The following is a 25,713-nucleotide window of genomic DNA, read 5'->3' on the forward strand; positions in this document are numbered from 1 at the left end:
ATTTTGACTTTCTAGTTTGATTATCGCTTTTCATTTTTTTCTTCTCTCGTGTAATATATGTATAGTAACCCTTCTTTACATGACAACTAATGATTTAAAAATAAAAGGATTGAATACCCTCATACAAATTTGTACACTATCATTCTTACATTTTATTCGATGGAATTTTGATATCAATTATACATTATATTACATGAAGTAACATAACACATCATGCTTAGCAAGAGAGACACTCCAGCTAGATACTGGTATATTGATGAGGCGTAAAGTGATGTTTATACTACTTTAAAAGAGGGACAAAATATACCAAAGGGACAGTCAAACTCATAAATCTAAAACAAACTGACAACGTCATGGCTACAAAATGAAAAAGACAAACAAACAACAGCACACACAACACAACATAGAAAACTAAAGAATAAACAACACGAACCCCACCAAAAAACTAGGAGTGATCTCAAGTGCTCCGGAAGGGTAAGCAGATCCTGCTCCACATACGGCACCCGTCGTGTTGCTTATGTGATAACAAATCCGGTAAATGGTCTAATTCGGTAGGTCACATTCATGAAAGGGAAGGGGATTGTAGTTACGACGTAAGGAACATATCCGATATCATTTGTGAAACGGTTATCCCATAACGGTCAACCAACTCGTGATGGCGTCCGTAAAATTTACGAAGAGATGATTTTAACTGCACCATTTGGAACTCTTGGTTTAATAGCTTCCTTGTGAGCAGCAACCCTCTATCAAGAAAATCATGATAGGAAATGCAAGCACGGGAATATCGTATCAATTGGGAGATATATACCCCGTATGCAGGTGCTGTTGGAATGTTGCTACTTAGAAATGGAAAGTTCACAATTGGAAAGCTGAAATCATCTCTTTTGTCGTAAAGTTTTGTTTTCAACCGACCCTCATTGTCAATTTTTAGATGTAAGTCGAGATATGAAGCCGACTTAACTGTATTTGTAGTATCCTTTATCTCTAGCTCGATTGGATAGATGCGTTCCAAATAGTCACCAAATTTTGATTTATTTAGTGAAAGAACATCATCTTTATAGCGAAAAGTAGAGTTAAAGGATATTGCTAACTTTTTATCTTTCTTCCTAAGAAGTTCCTGCATGAAGTCAGCCTCATAATAATAAAGAAACAAGTCGGCAAGTAGAGGGGCACAGTTTGTTCCCATTGGAATGCCGACAGTCTGTTGAAAAACACGTCCTCCGAACGTAACAAATATGTTGTCAATCAAGAAATCAAGCATCTTGATAATATCAGTTTCAGAGAATTTTTTGTTCGAATCAGAGTGATCCTTTACAAAGTAGAATTTATCCCTCCCCAAGACAACATACTTGTATCTACATTGGCCACTCTTTTTTACGAAGCAATGCAATATCAACTCTTTCAATTTGTCTTTTAGTTTGGAATGTGGAATACTGGTGTACAGAGTAGAAAAGTCAAATGTTTTAATACTGTTACAAGATGAAAGAGAGTTAGATTGTATGTACTCTAAAAGATCTTTGGAATTTTTAAGTATCCACATCCACAATAACTCTGAAGCCCGTCTTTGATTGCTGATAAACTAGATGTTAATAATTTAGAAAGAGGTTTCGTGGATCACTTGGAAGACCCAGCAATATACCGTTGTTTGTAAGGACACTTATGTAGTAATGTGACAACTAATGATTTTAAATAAAATTATTTGCAATTGGTTGCTGTGAAATAAAATTCAATTCTGTAAAGATCTCTTCATCGTACTCTTTGGTTGATAGTATTTGTATGCCCCAACTACGATAGTAGAGGGGCATTATGTTTTCTGGTATGTGCCTCCGTTCGTTCGTCAGACCGTGCGTCCGTTCGCTTCAGGATAAAGTTTCTTGGTCAAGCTAGTCACGATGAAGTACAGCACATAAATTGATGTTTATTTTCTTTTTTTATGAGCTTATACATGTTATACGGATTTTATTTCATGATCTGATACTATGTTTAATCCTCTCGATTCTGGTGTTAGATTAAAGAACATAAAGATTAAAAGATATACATGCACAATACACACACTGTCTTTTGCCGGTTTATCCCATTTCAGTGCTTTTCGATTGGACGAATCAGCTATAGAACATGAAGCCATTTTGCCAGGGAAGTATACACTTAAAGTGCCTGTTGTTTGGAAAACAAAAAGGTTCAATGAAATACCAGAAAAAAATTCCAGCAACACAGTTCTGGTATGACAGTAGCTAGTTCAAAGCCAATGTCTACGAATCAAAATCATGTATCTACGACTAAAGTATCAATCAGTAAACACTTCCAGTTGATGTAGTGTATTTAACAGTCAGAGAAAAGCAAGAAATTGTGCAATGCCAAGATACAGGTATCGACATATTGTACAACTGTGAATGCGCATATGTATAATAACAAAAATATTTAACTGACTGATACCAAATAAATATGTATACCAATAAAAAATCATATGTTAAAAGATCTAATTAGAGTGTTAATTGGAAATCTTTTAGAATTAACGGTTTTATTTACAGGATTAATAAGTACACAACATTGTATATCATCTGACTAATTCTTATCAGTGACACACTTATCCATACTTTAACGTTAGTATACTATGTAACTCTGACCTGAGACGACCATGTTGAAGATCAGTCGATATATGATGGTGTTTGTTATTTGGATAGCCCTTTTTATATCAGGTAAGTAACAAATGATCATAACATTAAACAAAGGCAACTTCAAGGGTACTAACGGAATGTTAGAAAACACCAAAAATATGCAGGGAACTATAGTGACATATTGCATGCATACAAACCGGCAACTGTCCAAGATACCTTGTTTTCCTGAGGCATTTCAAATTTCAAAACTCTTCACCTCGGTTTTATTTGTAGAACCTTCTTTTGGAATTACATTTTAATTGTCCTTCATATCATGATATAATTGATTCTAGAGGTTAAGTGAGCTACGGTTCAATAATCAATGCTGCAAACACCAACGTGATAAGATATATTATTTGTTCTGATGCCAAGCTTAAATGGGTATAGTAGAAAAATATGTAAATGAAATGTTTTGTTTTTCTTCTGTGACTTAATGTAGTCTAAAAATCCACGGTCTCGTGTAGTGACAGTAAGTATTTAAGAAATCATCGAGAAACTAAGGTTGCATCTGTTTCAGGCTACATTGACTTTTTTATAGATGAGACCGTTGGTTTTCCGTTTGAATGGTTTTAAACTTAGTCTAGTACTTTTTGGAGCCCTTTATAGCTTGCTGTTCGGTGCGAGCGCAGACTCCGGGTTGAAGACCGTACCTTGACCTATAATGGCTTACTGTTAAAATTGTGACTTGCATGGAGAGTTGTCTCATTGGCACTCATACAACATCTTCCTATATCTATTTAAAATGATTTCTATGTCTTTTCGGGGTCAATTTGTTCATCCCGTGTTCAATGATTTTATAGTGCAGAGACCTCTAACAGTGATAGAAAAAGGGAAATTATTATATATGACAAGTTGTTAGTGTTCACAAGAACTATGCGTTTTGACTGCCAATGTTAATGCAAAAATATAGTACTAACTGACAAAAAACAATACGGAAATGAAAACAAAAAAGAAAAAAATATGAAGAAATTTCTGTCTAAATTTTGTACCACTCCAAATTGATTTAATAGATTCTATATAAATGTAAACTTTTAAAACAAGGTCAATCTATCAGTAAGATACACAAATGTATATGTGGTTGAGAAAAGATATAACTATATCGCTTTAAGCGTAGGATTTCTTCCGGTTTTAACGGAACATAAACCTTGTCAATATATTTTAAGCTCCAGATTACAATTTAGATTGTCTTTCCAATCTATTAAAAAAACAAGTAATATCAGGGGGGAAATTAAGTTCTAATCATAAGATTAAACTATGCTTTTATTAGAAAAAGGAATTATGTCAATGCATAAGCTGTCCACATTTAAAACTCCTCCACAGGTTAAGAATACCTTATACGTATTAGAAATGTGCATCAAACTCCTCCACAGGTTAAGATTACCTTATACGTATTAAAAATGTGGATCAAATTCCTCCACAGGTTAAGACTACCTTATACGTATTAGAAATGTGATTCAAACTCCTCCACAGGTTAAGACTACCTTATACGTATTAGAAATGTGGATCAAACTCCTCCACAGGTTAAGACTACCTTATACGTATTAGAAATGTGGATCAAACTCTTCCACAGGTTGAGACTATCTTATATGTATAAGAAATGTGGATCAAACTCCTCCACAGGTTAGGACTACCTTATATGTATTAGAAATGTGCATCAAACTCCTCCACAGGTTAAGATTACCTTATACGTATTAAAAATGTGGATCAAATTCCTCCACAGGTTAAGACTACCTTATACGTATTAGAAATGTGGATCAAACTCCTCCACAGGTTAAGACTACATTATGCGTATTAGAATTGTGGATCAAACTCCTCCACAGGTTAAGACTACCTTATACGTATTAGAATTGTGGATCAAACTCCTCCACAGGTTAAGACTACCTTATATGTATTAGAAATGTGGATCAGACTCCTCCACAGGTTAAGACTACCTTAAGTAGTATGAAATGGGGTCAGTCCGCCACCAACCCGCCACCGGAAGTCACGTCACAGCTAATCCTCTTAACTATGACGTTAAATCCGGTCTATAATCTCTTAATCCTCTTAACTGGTACTTAACATCCTGGTTATAATCCTCTTAACTGAAGTAGATTAATCTCTTAATCCTCTTAACTGCTACTTAACATCCGGGTTATAATCCTCTTAACTGAAGTGGATTAATCTCCTAATCCTCTTAACTGCTTCTTAACATCCTGGTTATAATCCTCTTAACTGAAGTGGATTAATCTCTTAATCTTCTTAACTTGTACTTAACATCCTGGTTAAAATCCGGTGGGGAAAAAAATTAACGGACATGTTTTTTAATCCCCCCTACCCTCCTACGTATTATCTTGTAAACGTGGCATACACGTTGACCTATCCAAGTTTACATCCCTTAGTATATAATGCAATGTGAACTAGTTTCAATCATTCATTCAAGATGGAAAATTTTAACCAACATATGATTGACCAACTGGTAAAAGTTATTCCACATGATGTGTTACAGAAGTTACAACAGCTGTCAGCGCAGGACTTTAATGCAGTTCTACAATCAGTTAAACAGCAAAATCCAACTGATAAACAACTTGATCAAACTCCTACGGGAAAAGATGACAATGTAAGAGATGAAGATAATGTATCAAATTTTCAGTGCCGAACATGCGGTATGAAGTATGCAAGAATAGATAATTTAATTCGACATCAACAGAACCATTCGAATATAAACTATGAATGTGAACATTGTGGTTTCACCACGAAAAGAAAAGATGTTTTAACTAAACATATGAAGAGAAAACATGATGTAAAGAAAAGCGTACAGAAGGAAGATGACGTACAACCCCCACGTAAACGCCAGAGGATAGAAGATGTTGACCAACTTCCCGAGGAACGAGTACGCAATGCAAGAGAGAAAAGATCGTTAACAACAACAGCTCTGAACGATGGTGTGGAAAATATTCAATTACAACACAGCAACAACGAAGAAAGATATGACTTGATGTTATTTTTCAAAGAAAAACAAGTGGATATTGTGCAAATATTAGAGGACAGGCTTCTTAGAAATAATATAAAGTTTTATATAAGTGTACATGTAAGAATGATTAAATATTCACCAGATGGAAAATACGACGAAGCTGAACCGCATTTCAATAGTAAAGTGAGTACCATTTTACAATCTGGTGTTAGTGAAATACCTCATGAGTTGAATAAAGGATTTCAAAAAGTATTCATTTCTTTCGAAGAATTCATCAAGAATGGGAGTGGATGGCAACTTGAAGAGGTTTTACAACTCGATCTGTGCGTCACAAAGTACAAACCGTTAAAAGGAGGTAGTTATTTGGAACTACCAACATCACTCAAAAGATCGAACTGTATACTCAACATTCAGAACTTGGACAACAAATGTTTTTTATGGACTGTTCTTTCCAGTATGCATAACTTTCAACGAAATCCAGAAAACGTAGAGAATTATGTTCCATTTGTTAACTCGGTTAACATGACTGGTATCGAGTATCCAACTCCGTTATCTCAAATATCGCAATTTGAAAAACAGAATAACACTATCTCAGTTAACATTTTTGGATACGAAGAAGGAGAAATCTACCCGTTATACATCACAAAGAAAACCTTTTGTCATCATGTGAACATGTTATATTTTAAAGAAAACAACAAAAGTCACTATATGCTGATAAACAACTTTAACAGGTTTTTATCGAGAACAAAGAAACATCGCGAAGAACATTTTTTTTTGTTATCTTTGTTTGCAAGGATTTACTGATAAATGCAAACTAGAGAGGCATAAAGCAGACTGTGGAAAATTTGATTTTCAGAAAATTACACTTCCCAAGGAGGGAGAAGTTCTGGAATTCAAAGAATATGCGAAAACCGCCCGAATTCCGTTTGTAATCTATGCTGATTTTGAGTGTTTAACAAGGAAAGTCGATACTTGTCATCCGAATCCAAACATGTCAAGTACAACTACATACCAACAAATGGAACCGTACAGTTTTGGATATCAAAGAGTGTCAATTGATAAGCGATACGACAAACCACCCGTCATATACCGTGGACCTGATGTTGTGGAGAACTTTATCCGTCATCTTCTTGAAGAGGAGAAAGAAATTAGAGACATACTTAACCGCATCGAACCAATGATAATAACTGAGTATGATAAACTAGACTACAAATATGCCAAAAAATGTTATGTATGTAAAAAAGCTTTCAGCAGCAAAAATTACAAAGTCAAAGAACACGATCACGTGACTGGGTCCATTCGGGGCATTTCTTCTAATAACTGTAATTTACAGATCAAAATACCGAAATTTATACCTGTTGTTATTCATAATTTGAAAGGATTTGATGCAAATCTCATCATGAGTAAAATAGGAAAGTTTAAGGAACAAGACATCACTGTTATTCCACACAACAAAGAAAAATATATGTCATTTTCTATAGGAAATCTTCGTTTTATCGATTCTTTGCAATTTTTAAACAGTTCACTAGCAACTTTAACAAAAAATCTAGCTGACGAAGGACAAAAACATTTCAATTACTTATCTAAAACTTTTCCGGATCCAGATGTATTTTCTCTATTGCTACGAAAAGGAGTATTCCCCTATGATTATGTCGATACCGAGCAGAAATTGGAAAAACCTTGTTTACCATCCAAAGAAGATTTTTTTAACAAATTAGGAGACACTCACATATCTGATGAAGATTATCAATTTGCGCAAACAGTGTGGGACAAACTGAAAGTAAAAACATTAGGGGAATACTCCGATGTGTATCTTAAAATGGATGTAGCTCTATTGGCAGATGTTTTTGAAAAATTTAGAGACATTTCTTTACACGACTATGATTTGGATCCGTGTCATTATTTCACCACCCCCGTATTTAGTTGGAGTGCCATGTTGAAGAAAACTGGAATTGTACTCGATTTAATCACTGATATAGATATGATGTTGTTTGTAGAGAAGGGAATACGAGGCGGTGTATCTAGTATTTTTCATCGATATGCTAAAGCAAACAATCCATACTTATTCGATACGTATGAACCAACTGAACCTACTTCCTATTTATCTTATTTAGACGCAAACAATTTATACGGTTGAAACATGTCTCAATGTCTCCCGTATGGTCACTTCAACTGGCTTACCGAGGAGGAGAAAATAAAATTAGATATCACAAAATTAAAAGCTGACGGTTCAGACGGATACATTTTCGAAGTTGACCTTGAATATCCTACGTCACTTCATTCTTCTCATTCGGATTTTCCCTTAGCTCCAGAAAGAAAGCATATTCAAGTAGAACATTTATCTCCGTATTCAACGGAATTATTGCAAAATTTAACTGGAAAACAATGTTTAACAAAGATTGAAAAACTCGTTCCTAACCTATACGACAAGGAAAAGTACATAGTGCATTATAGAAACTTACAACTATACGTAGAGTTAGGATTGAAGATCAAAAAGATACATAGAGTACTCAAGTTTAAACAATGTCCCTGGTTGAAGAAGTATATAGACTTTAACACAGAAAAAAGGAAAAATGCAAAGAATGAATTTGAAAAATGTTTATATAAGCTGATGAATAATTCAATTTTTGGTCGAACTCTCCTCAATACACGCAAGCATAAAGATGTAAAACTTTGTCACACGGAAGAGAAACTTAACAAAGAAACAGCGAAACCATCCTACGCATCTTGCAAAATATTTAACGAAAATTTGGTGGCAGTAGAGAAAAAACGTGTGAATGTTTTAATGAAACAACCAATATATGTAGGTTTTTGCATTTTAGACTTATCCAAGTTTTTGATGTACGATTTTCATTATAACCATATGAAATCTCTGTATGGTGATAAAATTCGTGTGTGTTTTTCTGATACTGATAGCTTTTTATATCACGTTGAAACGGAAGATGTGTATGAAGATATGCATCAATATCAAGATATGTACGATACGAGTGATTATCCACCAGAACATTTTTTACATGATATCGAAAATAAAAAAGTAATAGGTAAATTCAAGGATGAAACAAGTGGAACCCCAATAAGTGAATTTGTTGGACTGAGATCGAAGATGTATTCATTTTCTTTTGAAGGTGGAGAAAAGCATACTGCAAAAGGAGTAACAAAAACTGCATCCAGAAAACTTAAACATGAAATGTATAAAAATTGTCTTTTCGATAAAACTGTTACACGTTCTGAAATGAATATTATAAGAAGCGAAAGCCATGTTTTATATTCCAAAACTATTAATAAAAAATCATTAGTTCCTTTTGATGATAAAAGATGGATTTTAAATGATGGTGTGACAACGAGAGCCTTTGGACTTAAAAATAACATATAAACATTCATCATGTAAAACGTTTAATAGTCCGGCCGATCGGTGAAAAAATTGCTCAAATAATGAGGAAAGCACCAATTTTTGCATGATGGTACATTTTCGTGTACTGAGCAATATTAGCTATGGACCCACCCTCAAAATTCAATATGGCGGTTTATTTCAAGATGGCTGCCGTACGTTCTAAAATATTTTCTAGTATTACACAAACCACAGCGGATTTGATGCTGGAAGCACAAAATCAACATATTTGAATGACTTGGTGTACTTAGCAAGATTTTGTTTTGATCTATCTTTGAAATACAAAATGGTGGCTATTTTCAAAATGGCCGCCTTAAAAAGGAGCAAATATTCATTATTGAGAATTGGCATGAATATAAACACTTTATTGATGTACAGTGTCATTTAGTATCTGTCCTTTTTGATTTTGCCTTGCTTGTCATTTCATACACAAAGTAGTAGCTTTCATAAAAAACTGCAGTAGTAGCTTTCATTAAAAGCTGCACTATTTGTTGTCTTGGGTCACACATAAAATCTGTGATTTGAGATATTAAACTGCGAATTGAGAATGATTTAAACACATATCAGTGAAATGACAGGAATTGAGGATAACAAGGACAAGAACATTGAAATGGCAGAAACTGAATCACTTGGGGATATGGAGAAACCCACAGCAATATAAAACAGAGCAAATCATCACGAATTGATAAAATATGTGTTGGTCTCATTACGTTTCAAGCTGAACAGAAAGAGGCAATGCATATTAATAACGAACAGACGAGAGCAATATTTCAGCAACTTCAGCAGTCTGAAGACAGGATAGACCACAATAATTGCTTGGCGGAATTGATGGTCAGACCAATAAGATATTCAATGCTGTGGTGAGACGAATGGACAAGCTGACAACAACTGAGGAAGTAGACACAGTTCAATTTAAAAGTGCATTTGAACAGTAGGGTACCTTCCAACAACTGGCATCTGTTGTAAATGAATTAGTGGACAATCCAAATAAAGAAGTTAAAATTCCTGCAATGGACACATCATCTAAGCCAAAATTTGGCCTTAGCCAGTACAATGGATGTTTACCAAAAGTACACAACAAAACCCATGCATTGGGTCTTTCCCCAATTATAGTTCGCATGAACCAGCAACCGCGCCAACTCTGTTGAAGGTGTCTTCACCTTAAGTCAAAGTCCTATGTCAGGGTCCTTGGCCCTGTATGAGACAGTTCAAATTATTCAACAACAATCTCCAATTACGAACATACTAAAAACCTCTAGTACCTATCAAGGATACCAGCAACAGGCTTATGTGTCTTCTTATAAACACTTACCATCTACTATGAGTCAATAATATTTGGTTCAGAGCAGCACTCAATTATAGAAACAATTGGCTGCAAGTGGATTCTATCAAGTTTCTCCAATGCTGAATGTAGTGCATACTTACAGTATCATCCCCGTCGAGTCAATGGCAAATCCCACATTTATCACTCCAATTATGACAGGCTTCCCATAACAGCAAGCTGACTCCACTGACCGATCTAGGAAAGGGCAGAGGAAACCAAAAAGAGGGTGGCAACACCTATTCTTCAGACTCCTCATTGGAGAGAGAATATACCCGATGGCAAGAAAATCTTGGTGCAAGGGACCGGAGACGAAGCCCACAGCTCCCAAAAATGCAAAAAAAACTCAATTGGAGAGGATCCATGACTTGGGAGTCGTTCATTTACCAATTTGAACGAACTGCCGGTAGATGACAATGGGGAAACAGAAAAATGTGTGTAGGTCCCATATTGCAGGCCGATGTTGACTTTGAGTACGCTCGCACAGATGACGATTCCAAGGCCTTAAAAAAAGCATTCATTTGGAGCTTCAGTAAGAAAGACGATCAAACCAGATTGGAACCGAAGCATTCCGTCGAGAATGTAAAGACAAAGGCATGTAATAAAGAGGAACCCAGAAAATTCCAACAAGGCGTTAAATCAACTAAAAACCTCAATAGCAAACCAGATGGCGATGTATGGATAAAAAAGTGACAATTATAACCATCGACAAGTCTACTTTGCTGATGGCGCAGTATCACCGACCGATAAAGGAAATATGAGCAGACTTTGGGATAATGAGGGGCATAACCTCACACAAATTGTCACATAACTAGCTGATGTTATGCTTTCAACTAATCAGCATAACCGTGGATTGACCGATTAGTATAAACTCGGTTCTTCTGATCAAATAGTCATGGAAGATCACCAGTTCATGATCAATGGAAGATCACCTGATCAATATACACGTGGAAGATCTCCTGAGCAATACATTTGCGGTAGATCGCATGATAGAAATACACCCAAGCTTAATGCCTATCAATCAGCAACAACCCCACTAAGCTAGAGATCATATACTAGTAGTCCCTAAAGACAACGGTTAACATCTCCACGGGCAAACTCCAGAAATCCCGGTTATTTCAGACAACGATCACCTTCACAAGGATACGAAGCAAATCAAAGTGCAACCCCAACAATGGAGTCTTTAAACAGCAAAGGGTCGGGACAGTAGGCCAACACACGATTCCACAGTCTATTGGTCATGAAACATCACCTCATCACAAAATCGAACAGAGGCCCACGGCCTCGTCCGATATTGTCATCAGACGAACCATTTGAAAGAGCTCAGCAGTACGAGGTACTATACATGACCAGAATGTGAGCATGAATTTGGACACTGCTGCAATGATAACATTAGTAAATGAGAAATTAATTCCGGCAGAAAATGGAGATTTTGAGAACGTAACGCTACGTGGTTTGGGTTAACAGCTTGTTATTGGGAAGATTATAAAGAACGACTCTCGACATTAATAGAGTGAACAGACAATGGGATGTGTGCAAAGAGCCATTAACAAACGATGTTATACTTAGGCTAGATATTTTGGACACACTGAGCGCAGTGATAAACCTGAGTACTCCCACAATTACCATCAACAATTAAGTGATAAATGCGGCATTTGTTAACGGTGGAAACGAGATTTCAACTCAGCAAGTTTGCATAAAACGAACCATCACAGTTCCACCAAACTCAGAAATGACTGTTACCATTAAAACTAATAGTAGTGCTGACCAGAAGTGCATTTTAGGACCATGCTCGCTGAATAGTTGCGAATTGGTTTCGCACGTAGTTGGAAAAGCAAATAGTTGCCCCTTAACCATTTTAAATGATGACAATTGCCTATTCCACCTGAAGAAAGGTAAACCTATTGATTACATAGAATAATTTGACGATGTAGTGGGTACGGCAGATGAAAACGCGATAAGTGACGTAAGACGTGACATTGAAGAGACACGAGACAATGTGCCCTCGGCACTGCCTCAAAGTTCAGATGAGTTACCTACTATTCCATCACATTTAACCGACCTATATTAACATTCAATCGACTCATTTCAACCTATTTCATTCCAACTATTAAAACTGAAAGCGTTTAAAGAGTAACATGTAACATATTGATTAACATTTTGAATTTCGATATTTGTTTTTGTATATGCAGCGAAATTTGCGAATGTGTTACAGAAATAACCAAATTATTTTTTTTATATTTTAAAATTAATTGATAACAAATTCAAGAACATGAAGTCCATTTTTGAAGAATCATTACTTTAACTTCCGAAATTATATAGAATACCTTTAGGACAATCTTGATATTTATACCGTTTTTCCGCCATCTTGAAAATGGCAGCCATATTGGATTTTTCAGAGCGGGTCCATAGCTGAAATCAAAGGGTATATAACCAAGAACTACTCTGCAAAGTTTCATGCTTTCCTCATCAAGTGAGCAATTCTGCTCTATATCTGCACCAATCGGCCGGACTATAAAGACATTTCAAATCTTATTTGTTATTTTCTATTTGTTATAACTATTTCGTATTTGTGATATTATTTTGTTGAATTTTTTTTTCTAAATCAAGATTTGTGGTGATTTAAATACTAATTTAACATATATTGAGGGATGTTATTATTTGTTCATTTGAGGGTTATTGTTTATATGTATTTAATTATAAATTTAAATATTCATTAATCTTTTTTGGGGGGGTTTTGTTTGTTTTGTTTTGTTTTGTTTTTTCTTTTTGTATTTATAACAAGAGAACGAAGTGGGGGATTTTTTTTGTATATCAAAATTTGTGGTGATTTAAATATGATTTTTACATATAGTGAGGGAGATTGTAGATGCATCATATTTTTTATTAAAACTTAGTGTATATAGTTTTCAATAGTATGTTTGAGGGTAATTGGGTTACTTTTTTCATGTATTGTATTTTTACATATATATTTTCTTTCTTCCTGTTTTTTTTTTTTTTTTTTTTTTTTTTTTTTTTTGCATCCTGTCTGATTGAAATAAAACATAATGTATCAATGAACGCAGTTGTTTGTTTTCGTTTATTTGAATATATTTATTAGTAAAACACACATTACAAAAAAGATAGATGTACACAATAAAAACAAACAGTTATAGTCATGATAAGTTCAATTTACATGGAAATGTTAGTGTTCAATCTTTATTTGTCGATTCTCAGTTATTTCAAAATATCCATAGTTTTCAGCTAAAATCAGTAAGGCAGCTGTTTCTGGTAATGGAGTACCGAACTGACATTCCAATCGTATTTTTCCCTGCTTCAGTAGTGAAAGATATTTGGTATCCGAAAAGAATGGTTCTAAGTTGAAGCATAGAAGTGTATATCCATTGTTGAATTCAGCCCGTGTTATTTCATTTCCCGTATCCAACATCCACTTTCCTCGTGTTTCGAACATTTTTACATAAGGAGAAACGTTCGTTGCACCACTATTCTCGTTGAAATCAAGTTTGAGTGGTATGCCATCAACTGGTATTCCGTCACAAAACAAAGTCACCTGTTTTAAATCATAATTCATAAAGTTGAATGGGTTTTTTGTATATGCTCCAGACATAGCAGTTGAAGAAACCATTCCGAGCACAATACTTTTCGGTTTCACATCTTGGAAAACATTTTCTACGATTAACGAGGTGCTTCCTTGCATGATTGTAAAATTTTTCATCATAGTTTTTGTGAAAGGATACTTAGCATTTGTTGTCTTTAAAGCTTCTGAATGAGCGACAATTATAGCTGGGTTAGGTCTGATCTTGCAAAGCTTGATCACGACATCTTCCAAAGAAATATGGTAGTTGGTGTCAATTTCTCCAGACATCAAACAAAAACTTGGATCGTTGCGGTATAGTTTTAGTTTAAGGGATAACATATTTAACAGGTATCTATCCATCTCAAAGATATCGGAAAAAATTGGTCCCTCCATTTCTAATGTTTTTGAATTAGAAATAAATTTTCTGCGTTCATACAGTCCAGTGTTTGTCGATATTTCATCCATGTGACCATATCTATCTTTTAAGTATTAACTAGAAGATAATTGTGTACTCTTTGCGTCCTGGCCATACTGCAGTAACGTTTTCATCATACATTTATACGGGTAATACGTATTACTAGACGTTACCATTTGTCCCTGTATATAAACATCCAATTGCGACCAAAGCGACTGTAAAAATAAGTTCACAGGTCCTACCGTATCGCCATCTTGTAAATCCTCACCATTTGCTTTTTTCACTTTTAATTTCACGTATAGTTTTGATCTTTTAAGATCAATATAGTCCATACCATTGTTTGCACATAGATCGAATTCTATAGGATTGTAAGCGGTTATTTGACTAACAGGTCTGCATTCCTCGTATGTTATACTTTCAACACCTACTTGGTATGGGGGTATCTCAAAAATCTGTAACTCTGACAGTTGTGCTTCAATAAAATTCTCTTTTGTTAACAAGGACATTATGTTGAAAATATATCCCCTTTATGTTTTTTAACAGTTTTATCTTTTTTCGATTTCTTCGGCTTCTTTTCACCTCCTCTGCTTTGTGGCGAATGATGATATTTTCTCTTTCTGTCCGTTTTATTTATACTCTCATCGTCAATTTTTATCTCTTCTTTTGCTTGATTTACAATTTGTTCACTAGGTGACACTAAACGCACAACAAAATTGTTTTCTTTTTCTGCACGAATTGGATAAGATTTATTCGAAATTGGTATCATAAATGATCCCGATTGCGATCCTTTGTTATATCCAGATTTCATATGATTTACGTAAGCATTTGATTGACCACTAACTACATTCTGATAATATCTTGTCCATTGATTAACATTAGGAATGTACATTTTATCAGTATTTGTCATATCTGCGCTAAAATAAGCTTGGTATAAATTGTAGTGTAAACGACAAATTATTCTTCAAAAATGAAGCGTTTTCTCCGTGTTCGTCTTTTATAAGAAATTCTAAGACTTGAATTTCGTTTTTCTTTACTGGTAAATATATTGGAAAAGAAAAAATATAATTCCATGTACTCATATCCGTGGGAAATATTCTTCTCAAAAGTGAATATTGTATATTAGGGAAAACATTTACTCCACTGCATACATCACAAAACAAGTATAATTGATGATTGTTCTTTTTTGTAACTTTTTGATCAATGTAAAAATCTAATATTCCCAGTTTCCATTCACCTTGTAAGTGTAAAACTTCATTTAAACACACTTTGAACTTGAACGGTGAATTATTAGGGTAATATGCATCTGATTGATCACTTCGAATGAAAATTATATGTTCCATTATGATAAAGATTGAATTTGTTCTGCTGGTATGTATTCGTCATACGAAGGAGGCCACCCTTGAACACGAACCAAGTACTCAGTTTTTCCTCGTCTTTTTCTTTTCTTTATAATTTTTTCAATTATCCAAAGACTATTTTCATCTTTCTCTACTCTTTGGAGCTCACTATCATAAAAGGTCCCCCTTATAAATTCATCTCCTTTTATATTTGAAAGCCTGTAAAGATCAATATTTTGTTGTCTGAATCTTTGCACCACTTTGAATATCTCTTCCGTCCATCTTTGGCTATAGGATCGATCAAAAATATGAGCAATATTTGACAGTCGAACTAAAGACCCGATTTTGTATTTGAATTGTTTTTTCCTCCGTTTCTTTTTGTTTGTTTGTACTTTTATTTCTTTTGGTTTCTTCTCTGTTTTACTTAAATACATTTTTCCCCAGATATCACTTTCGTTGACAGAATTAACATCTTTAGGTGCAATGTTTTGTAAACTTCTATGTGGAGTACCATTATAGCTTTTTGCAAAATTTTGCAAGTTGTTAATATTTCTGTGAGTTCTATTCTTTGTGAAAAAGCGAAAAATTTTATTCTTTATAGTTTGTAGGACCCTTTCAGCATAATTTGCATGAAGTTCATTTTGAGCCGAAAAATGTCGGACACCGTTACTTTTAAATAACGATTGTGTCTTTTTTGCTAGAAATTCTTGTCCCTTATCTGTTCGAATTTTTTCTGGTTTTACCTCAGTGAAAATCTTTTTAAATGCAGAGGTGACTTCCTCTCCCGTTTTATTTTTCAATGGTTGTAACCAAAGATAGCGTGAAAAACAATCAACAACAACTAATACGTATTTGAAATTTTCATTTTCTTTTGAAAATTGTTTTAGGTCCATTAAATCAGCATCCCACAAATTATTCATCCCCGTAGTGTAAACTCTTATTCTTTTAAAAGAACGACGAGGTGTTTTTTGTAAACTGTAATTATCTTGTGAATTTAACCACCGTCTTATTTTATATCTTCCAACTTTTTTGCCCTCTGCATTTACAATGTGATATAGTTTTTCGGCAGAAGCATATGAAGCTGGTCCTCCAACGTCATAATAGTATTTACTCAGGAGAGAATCTAGTTCCTCATTCATACTCAGGTTATTTTGATAAGATGTTACTTCTAACAACTACAAGAGTCTTATTAAAAGTAATCATAAGAATAGTTTTTATAGGTTTTTTTTTTATCAAATCAAAGTGTATAATATTGGGGTTGTACCTGAAAATGAAAAAAAATATATATTATGGTTTTTTTTGGTACATTGAAAGTATTTTTGTTGTTGTTTTTTTTTATTGTTTTTTTCTGCTGTTTTTTTTAATGATTTATTTTTTACATTAAAGTATATGGAACAACTCAAGTTAGTTTTTAGATTGTAACATGGAAATAAAATTAAAAGAAAAACCAAAAAACACTTTTTTATCCATCTTTATTTTGACATAGAAAATAACATATTTTATCAATTGTTCATTAGTAATGATGCTATAGTTTGAATCTTTTCCATTTTAGTTTAGGTTTTTCTTCAAACAGTCTCGAGAGTTCCCTCCTAACAAAAAGTTTATTAATCTTCCTCTTCTTATTTTTCTCTGGTTCACTTTCAGCTAATTGTTCATTTTCCTCTGTTGTTTGTATATCAGATTGAACCAGTTGTTTTCTCATTCTATTTGAAATTAGTCCCATAGGTATGTGAATATTTTTAAGAAAATCATAAAATATTTCATTTCCACTTGGTAGTTGTTTGCATCCATAAGGAATGACAACATCCCGCAATAAGTCAACAATATGAGAGTTTGGTACAGTTTCGTTGTTGATCTTAACTTTTCCATGTTTGTTCCAACTTATTGTAGACTGACTCTGAAGAAATTGCAATAGTGTTTTTGCCTTTTCTCTGTATTTCACTGGTATGGTTAACTCGATCAAAGTGTTCAAATCATCTGAACTATCTTTTTCTGTTTTAATATCCTCCTGGGGTGAAATTTCTTCCTTAGCACTAGTTTGTTTATCGCTTTCAGTGTTTTCTGTTCGTATTATACTTTCATATCTATGTTTTGGCAGAAGAATCATTTCTTTCGTCATTTTGAAATTGTATCAAGTATTGGTTTAACAATGATAGAAATAATGTTACGATATTTAAGTAACAATTGTTTTCTTTGAATACGTGTTGTCTCTCTATCTGTTATTTTCCGAATAATGTTTTTATATCTCATGAGTTTCTTTTTATCTGATTGACTAAGCGGAAATACCCCACATAACACATTTAAAAAACATTCAACTAAAAGTTGAAATTGTTTATCGTTCATGGTCTTCAACAATGCAATTTTCTGTTCTTCCTCACATGAAATTAAAAGTGATAAAAAATGTACATGGGCTAAAACTTGTTTACTCATTTCGGAACGAAAATTACTGGATCTTCTCCTTTGAAAATTTTTGTTCTCAATAAATATTTTTTATCTGTGTGTGTTGACAAATCAATAATAATATATCCATATATTAAAGAAACTGCTTTTTCATAAGCTGACATGAAATAGTCTAATTGACCTGGGAGAATCTGCCTTCCTAATACTGATAACTGGTGTTTGTCACGTTGGTTTTTAAGACAGATTATGTATGTCGCATTTAACGAAATAGTACGAATGCATTTTCCAGGAGGGAAAAGATTTTGCATCAAAAACAAAACTGATATGTTACAATGATGAGATTTAACGGTAAAAAGATTTAAAACATCACTAGAGTTTGCAGCTTGACACAATAAATCATCAAGACAAAGAATCATATGTTCTTTATTTTCTGACCATTTATCAATTTCCTCACTAGTTGGTAAACCTTCGTGAAAAGTTATGTTTTCAATTTTCCTCTCCATCTCTGAAAACAAATCCTGATATGCAGAGTAGCAATAAATGGTTTTCTTTGGTGTTTTTGTAAATAGGTATTCAGATTGAGCTAGTATTTTATATGTAAGCATGGTTTTTCCTGACTGAGTAGGTCCAACTATTTGTATACAACACGGTGACTGAAATGGTAAAAGCACTTTCTCCTGGTCTTCACACATTGTTTTTTTGTTTGTTTGTTTGTTGTCTACACCTTAATTGTCTTATGTCGTTGTGTTTATTTTTCGAGATATGTGTTTGTTTTATACACTGATGTTTCTAATTATTTTGGTTTATTTTATGTGACAAATAAATATACCACCAGAGAGTGAAACAAGAATCAAAATACATCACCATCAAGAAAAAAAAAAGAAACAAAATACATAACCAGAAAAAAGAAATGAAGTACACAATAAAATGCAACCAATGAAGTAAAATACGGAATCAACACAATAATTCCGGAATGAAAAAGCAGATATCAACGAACGATTCCGGAAATGATCGGAAATTACTTTACATTCGGAAATAAACGAATGTTTCCGAATACTACCGGAAATATATATACATACGGAAATATACGAATGAATACGAAAACTTATGAAATGATATAACATTTTGTATCTTTACCAGAAAATAAATACACAACGAAAAATTCCACATCAATATAAATTTATTCAATGAAATATACATATATTTACACAAAATACAATATTACTGTGTGAAACGTCCTTCAAGTTTTAATTTCCTTTCCATTAAATTATAAACACTCACTTTCATTTTTTCTGATCGAAGCGTGTCCATGAACAAAACATGAAGAATGAAAAAGTTTAAAACGACACTATTTTCCAAGGTCAATGTTCTCACATTTTCTCTGTATTTTCCTAGTATGTGACTGTATTTAAACTCACAGAACGCCTGATCAAAATGTTTTTCGAGTTTATCTAGTTCACTATCCATCAAACATTCGTGTCTATGTTGTGATCCATGTTCCACTTTGCATCCCTGACAAAACTTCTTTGATAATTGTTGCACCATTTCATCCAATAATTCAGCAAAAGAAAACAATAATATAGTTGAAAGCAGTCTTTTTTCCATACCAACTTTAATTGCCACCATTGTACTATCAGTGTTCGTCTATAAATGAATGAAGAAATAAGATGCTGTCCTTTAGATAACACAGTTTCGTCCAATTTTCTTTAGTGATCAGAATCTTTTCCCCTTTAACAACAAGCTGTATTCGAGTATGTTTTCCTCTTTTCTTCACCACCACTTTTGTTGTTTCATCAATTAAACACTCGATCTGTTTCTTGAATAAATCAGTATGCAAGTGATCAAAGTCACAACCGTACACCTCTTTGGATAAATCAACCTGTGCCTGTGCCATTGATATAACTGTGTGCTTTTATAGTTGTGGTAGCGGCTTAAATTGTTCATGATGATTCATTAAGAGATAAACGAAACGTATGGTGAACGTTTCGGTCACGTTGTTAAAAGGAGGGTTACTCGAATACTTTTTTCCTCCCTTCTTTTTATGTGAATCTCATTTATATTTTATTTATAGAAGGGTTTGGTAAAATGTAACCAGTACAACCACTTAATAAACTAACCCATAGTTCTATACTCCCATTTTGTGTTGATAAATTAACAACTGCCGCAATAACAATTATGAAAACTATTATCATCTGACAAAAATACACGATCTCTGCTTTTGGTACATTCTGTCCGAAAAAACACCACTTTGTTTGAAGGTTTTCTGTGTTCATCCTCTCTGACATCTTAACTCGAAATATATTTTTTTTAAATACACAAAATATATATATATGTCTATATTTTATAGTAGAATTTCATTAAGAAGATGTAATTTCCAATTTTCAATATGAAAACTTTTGTTATCATATTGTTGTTTTAGTTGAAATAATGTATGTTTATCAATTGAATGTAATAAAATATACAATCTAGTTTTCTTTTCTTCGAACATAAACAAGTTGTGAACCTTTTGTAGATATTTCATATTCGTTGGAGAAGAAAAACGAACTGATCATGTACAACAATAATAGACTCTTTTTGAATGATTTGTTGGTCCTTAAAAGGACCGTTGTACACATGTAAATGATATACATGGATTTTTTTCTTATTGGTAGTTGACAGGATCCATAAACTTGTAGTCTGCTAACACTGCATCAAAGTAACATCCACAAAAATATAGATCTTCAATAAACTCTGGGTGGTGTTCAAAGTTGTATAGAATACAAACAATGTAACCGTTTTTCAGAAGCCATGTTTCTACTGGACACCGAGATAGTTCTTCATGATGAAGTTTATCAACCCTGTTCCTTTTCAAATTTGCAGTCTTTTTGGGACCTCTTCGTGATCGTCTGATCTTCCCTGTTAGTTCTCTTTCTCTTAAAAGTGTATACATATTAAAATTTTGGAGATTCATACTGTTTGTTCTTATGAAATTACTAATGATGTATGCTATATAGTAAACGTTTTTTCTTAGTTTATAAACTTTTTACATTTAGATTATACGTTTACAAGATTAAACTTTAGGATGTTAACGTGCATGTCTCAACGTGTATGCCACGTTTACAAGATAATACGTAGGAGGGTAGGGGGGATTAAAAAACATGTCCGTTAATTTTTCCCCCCACCGGATTTTATCCAGGATGTTAAGTACAAGTTAAGAAGATTAAGAGATTAATCCACTTCAGTTAAGAGGATTATAACCAGGATATTAAGTACAAGTTAAGAAGATTAAGAGATTAATCCACTTCAGTTAAGAGGATTATAACCAGGATGTTAAGTAGCAGTTAAGAGGATTAGGAGATTAATCCACTTCAGTTAAGAGGATTATAACCAGGATGTTAAGTAGCAGTTAAGAGGATTAAGAGATTATAGACCGGATTTAACGTCATAGTTAAGAGGATTAGCTGTGACGTGGCTTCCGGTGGGTTTTTGGTGGGTGACTGACCCCATTTCATACTACTACCTTATACGTATAAGAAATGTGGATCAAACTCCTCCACAGGTTAAGACTACCTTATACGTATTATAATTGTGGATCAAACTCCTCCACAGGTTAAGACTACCTTATACGTATTAGAATTGTGGATAAAACTCCTCCACAGGTTAAGACTACTTTATACGTATAAGAAATGTGGATCAAACTCTTCCACAGGTTAAGACTACCTTATACGTATTAGAAATGTGGATCAAACTCCTTCACAGGTTAAGACTACCTTATACGTATTAGAAATGTGGATCAAACTCCTCCACAGGTTAAGACTACCTTATACGTATTAGAAATGTGGATCAAACTCCTCCACAGGTTAAGACTACCTTATACGTATTAGAATTGTGGATCAAACTCCTCCACAGGTTAAGACTACCTTATACGTATTAGAAATGTGGATCACAGTGGTAAAAATAATTTTATTGACACTATTCTTTTTCAGAATCTCATGTCGAGGCTGTAGACTTTGCATCACCTGAAGTTTTTGATCCTGTTTTTTATTCTAACAATCACCATGAAGTGATGTCACATGGTGTTAGTACACCGGAAGCTGCTAAGCAACACTGGCTTGCGCATGGCATAGATGCTGGATGGCAGGCATCGGGACAGTTTCATGCAAAAGAGTACATTGCAAGGTACATTTAACAGATACTTCCAAGACTACCTCAATACCGTACATCTGAACTCAATAAAGCAAGTCAATTTTCATATGATTATTATTGTCGGTATAACGTGTAGCTAGATGTGACTAACTTTGTTAAAAAATCTACAACTTAAACATTAGATTGAAACGGACAGACGTCAAACACTTTTAGATCACCCCTAGTTTTTTGGTGGGGTTCGTGTTGTTTATTCTTTAGTTTTCTATGTTGTGTTATGTGTGCTGTTTGTTTGTTTGTCTTTCATTTTTAGCCATGGCGTTGTCAGTTTGTTTTAGATTTATGAGTTTGACTGTTCCTTTGGTATCTTTCGTCCCTCTCTTTGATTTATACTTGTTGTACAAATCATAAAAAATTCGTAAAAATAAATGTGTTAAAAGAGGAAAAAGGAGAACTCAAATGATAATAAAATTTCACAAACACAACATTTTTTTCTTAATGGAACGTGGTTTGTTATTTTGTTTATGACTGGATCTCTCTGAATAGAGGTTAGACCATCAATACCTCGTTTGATGGTTTGGAATCATGCTTTTTTGACTGATTTTAAAATGTATGATTCGGCGGCATTTTCTATTTTTTTTTGCAACAGAATGGAGTTGACTGTATTGTATTTGAAAACTTTCAGACATCAGTTTTAATATGATTTTTCGAATTAACTTAACTTACTTCACTGGATCTTTTATCACGTTGTGAGTAAACCCAATTTGTGACTATTATATCGACAATTTGTGACCATTATATCGACAATTTGTGACTATTATATCGACAATGTGTGACCATTATATCGACAATTGATGCCTGCAAATTAAGAAAAGCAAACAACACGACAAAACGGATTACGTCTAAAGATATTAATCAGAAATAAGATGACTCAAATGAATAACATAAATTTGTGAAAACGTTTTTGAACTATTTACGTCTACATGTATGTCACAAACCGTGTTTGTAGCCTTATTTGAATCTTTTTATAGGTATCCTGATCTCCAAAAAGCTTTTGGAAATAATTATAGAGCCGCCATTCAACATTACTTGACATTTCACAGCTCTGAACACCGTGATGGCTTATCAACTAGTCAACATTTTGAAGGCCGCTGGACTGTATTAAATCATGGAATATATATCGGTTCCTCTACACGAACAGGTGGCGCTGTGGACAGTCTTACATGGAACAACAAAGAATTTATCAACTCTTGGGATCACGGGCGTCAGATGCAGATGGCATGCAACACTAACAAATACACCGAGTGTTACAACCCTACGGAAGCTGGTGGTGTTTGTGACGCCGCAAGCCCAACAACCCACACTCGTATAGATTGGGTCCATGTTCATGGAAATGTAATGGAAAGCCAGGTAAGTAAATATGGTGATGCCACAAAAATTATTTACTTAATAGGTCAAATATTTTAAAACATGTCGACTTTACTTAAGTTTTATTTTAATGTTTTCATACCACTCCTAAAAGATTGTGATATCCACTTTACCTGTTGTTTGTACCTAATATAAATTAATATTCATACAATGTATATGGTTTACTTTTATAAATTGTTACTTGAATGGAGAGTTGTCTCATTGGCACTCATGCCACATCTTCCTATATCTATATATAGAAAAAGAACTACGATTTGTAAAAGGTTCAAAAGAGTTGTGTATACTTTAAGGATAAACTGTCAACGCTATGATTTAACATATAGTACTCACCTTAACACAACTAACAGTTGTGACATATGTAGGACAAAGGTCCAACTCGCGACTAAGTCCAGAAGTATAAACATGCGACGGGTCAAATCATTAAGAAAAAAATGACAAGCAAAACAACTGTTTGAATACGAAGGATTGAATGGGAAAAATTACAGGGAAAAAAATTGAGAGCGCGAACCCCTGATTTGTATATATATAACGATTTGACTACTACTACTAAGTATTAATATTGCAAAATGTCCTGCATAAATTACAATACATACTAGTACATAATTTTGCGTTTACGAAAGTCGGCAACGTACAAAAATACTGAACTCCAAGGAAAATTTAAAACGGAAAGTCCCTAATCAAATGGCAAAATCAATTGATAAAACACATCAAACGAATGGACAACAACTGTACTATTCCTGACTTGGTAGAGACATTTACAAATATAGAAAATGGTGGATTGAATCTGGTTTTATAGCGCTAAACCTCTCACTTGTACGACAGTCGCCTCAATTTCCGTTAAGTTGACAATGATGCATGAACAAAATGTCGAAAACAGGGGCACAAAAACAACACGACCCCATCAAAAACTAGGGATGATCTCAGGAGCTACGGAAGTGGGAGCAGCATATATTTATATTTGATTCGTAATCTTTTGACAGGTTCATCCAGCCTTTTGGAAACCAGTTAAGCCTACATCAGGAACACAACATGATTGTAATTATGGACGATTGTGTCCAGCACACCACGGCTACCGTTCAACTTACGACTATCCTTTCCATAAGAAGATAACAATAGGAACACATGGCATCAATAATTGTTTTGAATTTGTATCAAATTTTACGATAGGAGGAAACTGGCCTCAAGACGACTTGTTTATTCAGATGGAATCACCTGCCGTTTACCTGACCTACGAATTTTCAGAACAATTCTCATTTAATCCAACCACAAGGCTTGCCGAAAATTATCATAGCAGCCATTTACCAGTTATTCGATCGACACCAGACCATAATCATGCATTAGGAGCGTATACCCCACCAGGGCAGGATACAGATAGGCATGAAGATTACGACAGTCATTTCTACAAAATTAGAAATTTCGCTGATACGACTGCAAAATTCAATGTAATTTTCTATAAGAGACCTCATGGTACAGGGGTTCGGCAGTATGTTTACAGAACGTACTTCTGTGTCGGAACCTTAAATGACGTCACTAGTTGTTTACATAATATCATGACGGCTGTTCCAAAATAAAATTCTGCTTGGTGTTGAATAAAGAGTTCCATAAAAATATTAAACGATCTATTTTCTATTTCTTTTATAACAACTGCTCAATAAAACCAGTCTTTAGTTAACAAAAATAACTAAATATTTGACAACGTTTCAGAATAAACGAAATAAAACAATCAAAATAAAGCCCCCCCCCAAAAAAAAAAGAGTGGAAAACCCCAATTATTTCGTATCATAAAAAAACACGGGCAATAACGTCGTCATATCGATATGTGTTTAGTGCAGTGATTTGGTCATAGCTTGGTCAAGTTGAACATGGTTATTTTTAGTGTTATGTATGAATGACAAACAATGACATGCTAAAAGAATTACATCGTTAGACACAAAATAAAAATTGATATTCGTTTCATATACACAAAGAAAGTGATTTGTTTACTGTCCGTTACAATACATATTTCGTAAATATAATTCGTTAGAATTATTTTACATTATGTCATGGCCATACGGTCATCTTTAATTGTCTCTGGTGCATATTTGTATCAATGGCATATTGTCATATTTTCTTAATTTAATA

General features: G+C 33.9%; 1 protein-coding gene across 1 annotated transcript; it reads left to right on the forward strand.

The window, feature by feature from the left end:
* The first annotated feature begins 2,554 nt into the window (after positions 1-2,554).
* Positions 2,555-25,207, forward strand: LOC139527297 (uncharacterized). Its single transcript, XM_071322651.1, has 4 exons — positions 2,555-2,696; positions 22,008-22,200; positions 23,196-23,574; positions 24,573-25,207. The coding sequence occupies exons 1-4, from the start codon at positions 2,636-2,638 to the stop codon at positions 25,161-25,163; spliced, it is 1,224 nt and encodes a 407-aa protein (XP_071178752.1). The 5' UTR covers positions 2,555-2,635; the 3' UTR covers positions 25,164-25,207.
* The last annotated feature ends 506 nt before the right edge of the window (positions 25,208-25,713 follow it).

The sequence above is a fragment of the Mytilus edulis genome, chromosome 6 (assembly GCF_963676685.1).
Source record: "Mytilus edulis chromosome 6, xbMytEdul2.2, whole genome shotgun sequence".
NCBI lineage: Eukaryota > Metazoa > Mollusca > Bivalvia > Mytilida > Mytilidae > Mytilus > Mytilus edulis.

Coding starts and splice junctions, on each gene's coding strand:
- LOC139527297 (XM_071322651.1), top strand. CDS start 2,636: ATGTTGAAGATCAGTCGATATATGATGGTGTTTGTTATTTGGATAGCC. Junction 2,697..22,007: donor GATAGCCCTTTTTATATCAG/GTAAGTAACAAA, acceptor ATTCTTTTTCAG/AATCTCATGTCGAGGCTGTA. Junction 23,575..24,572: donor GAAATGTAATGGAAAGCCAG/GTAAGTAAATAT, acceptor ATCTTTTGACAG/GTTCATCCAGCCTTTTGGAA.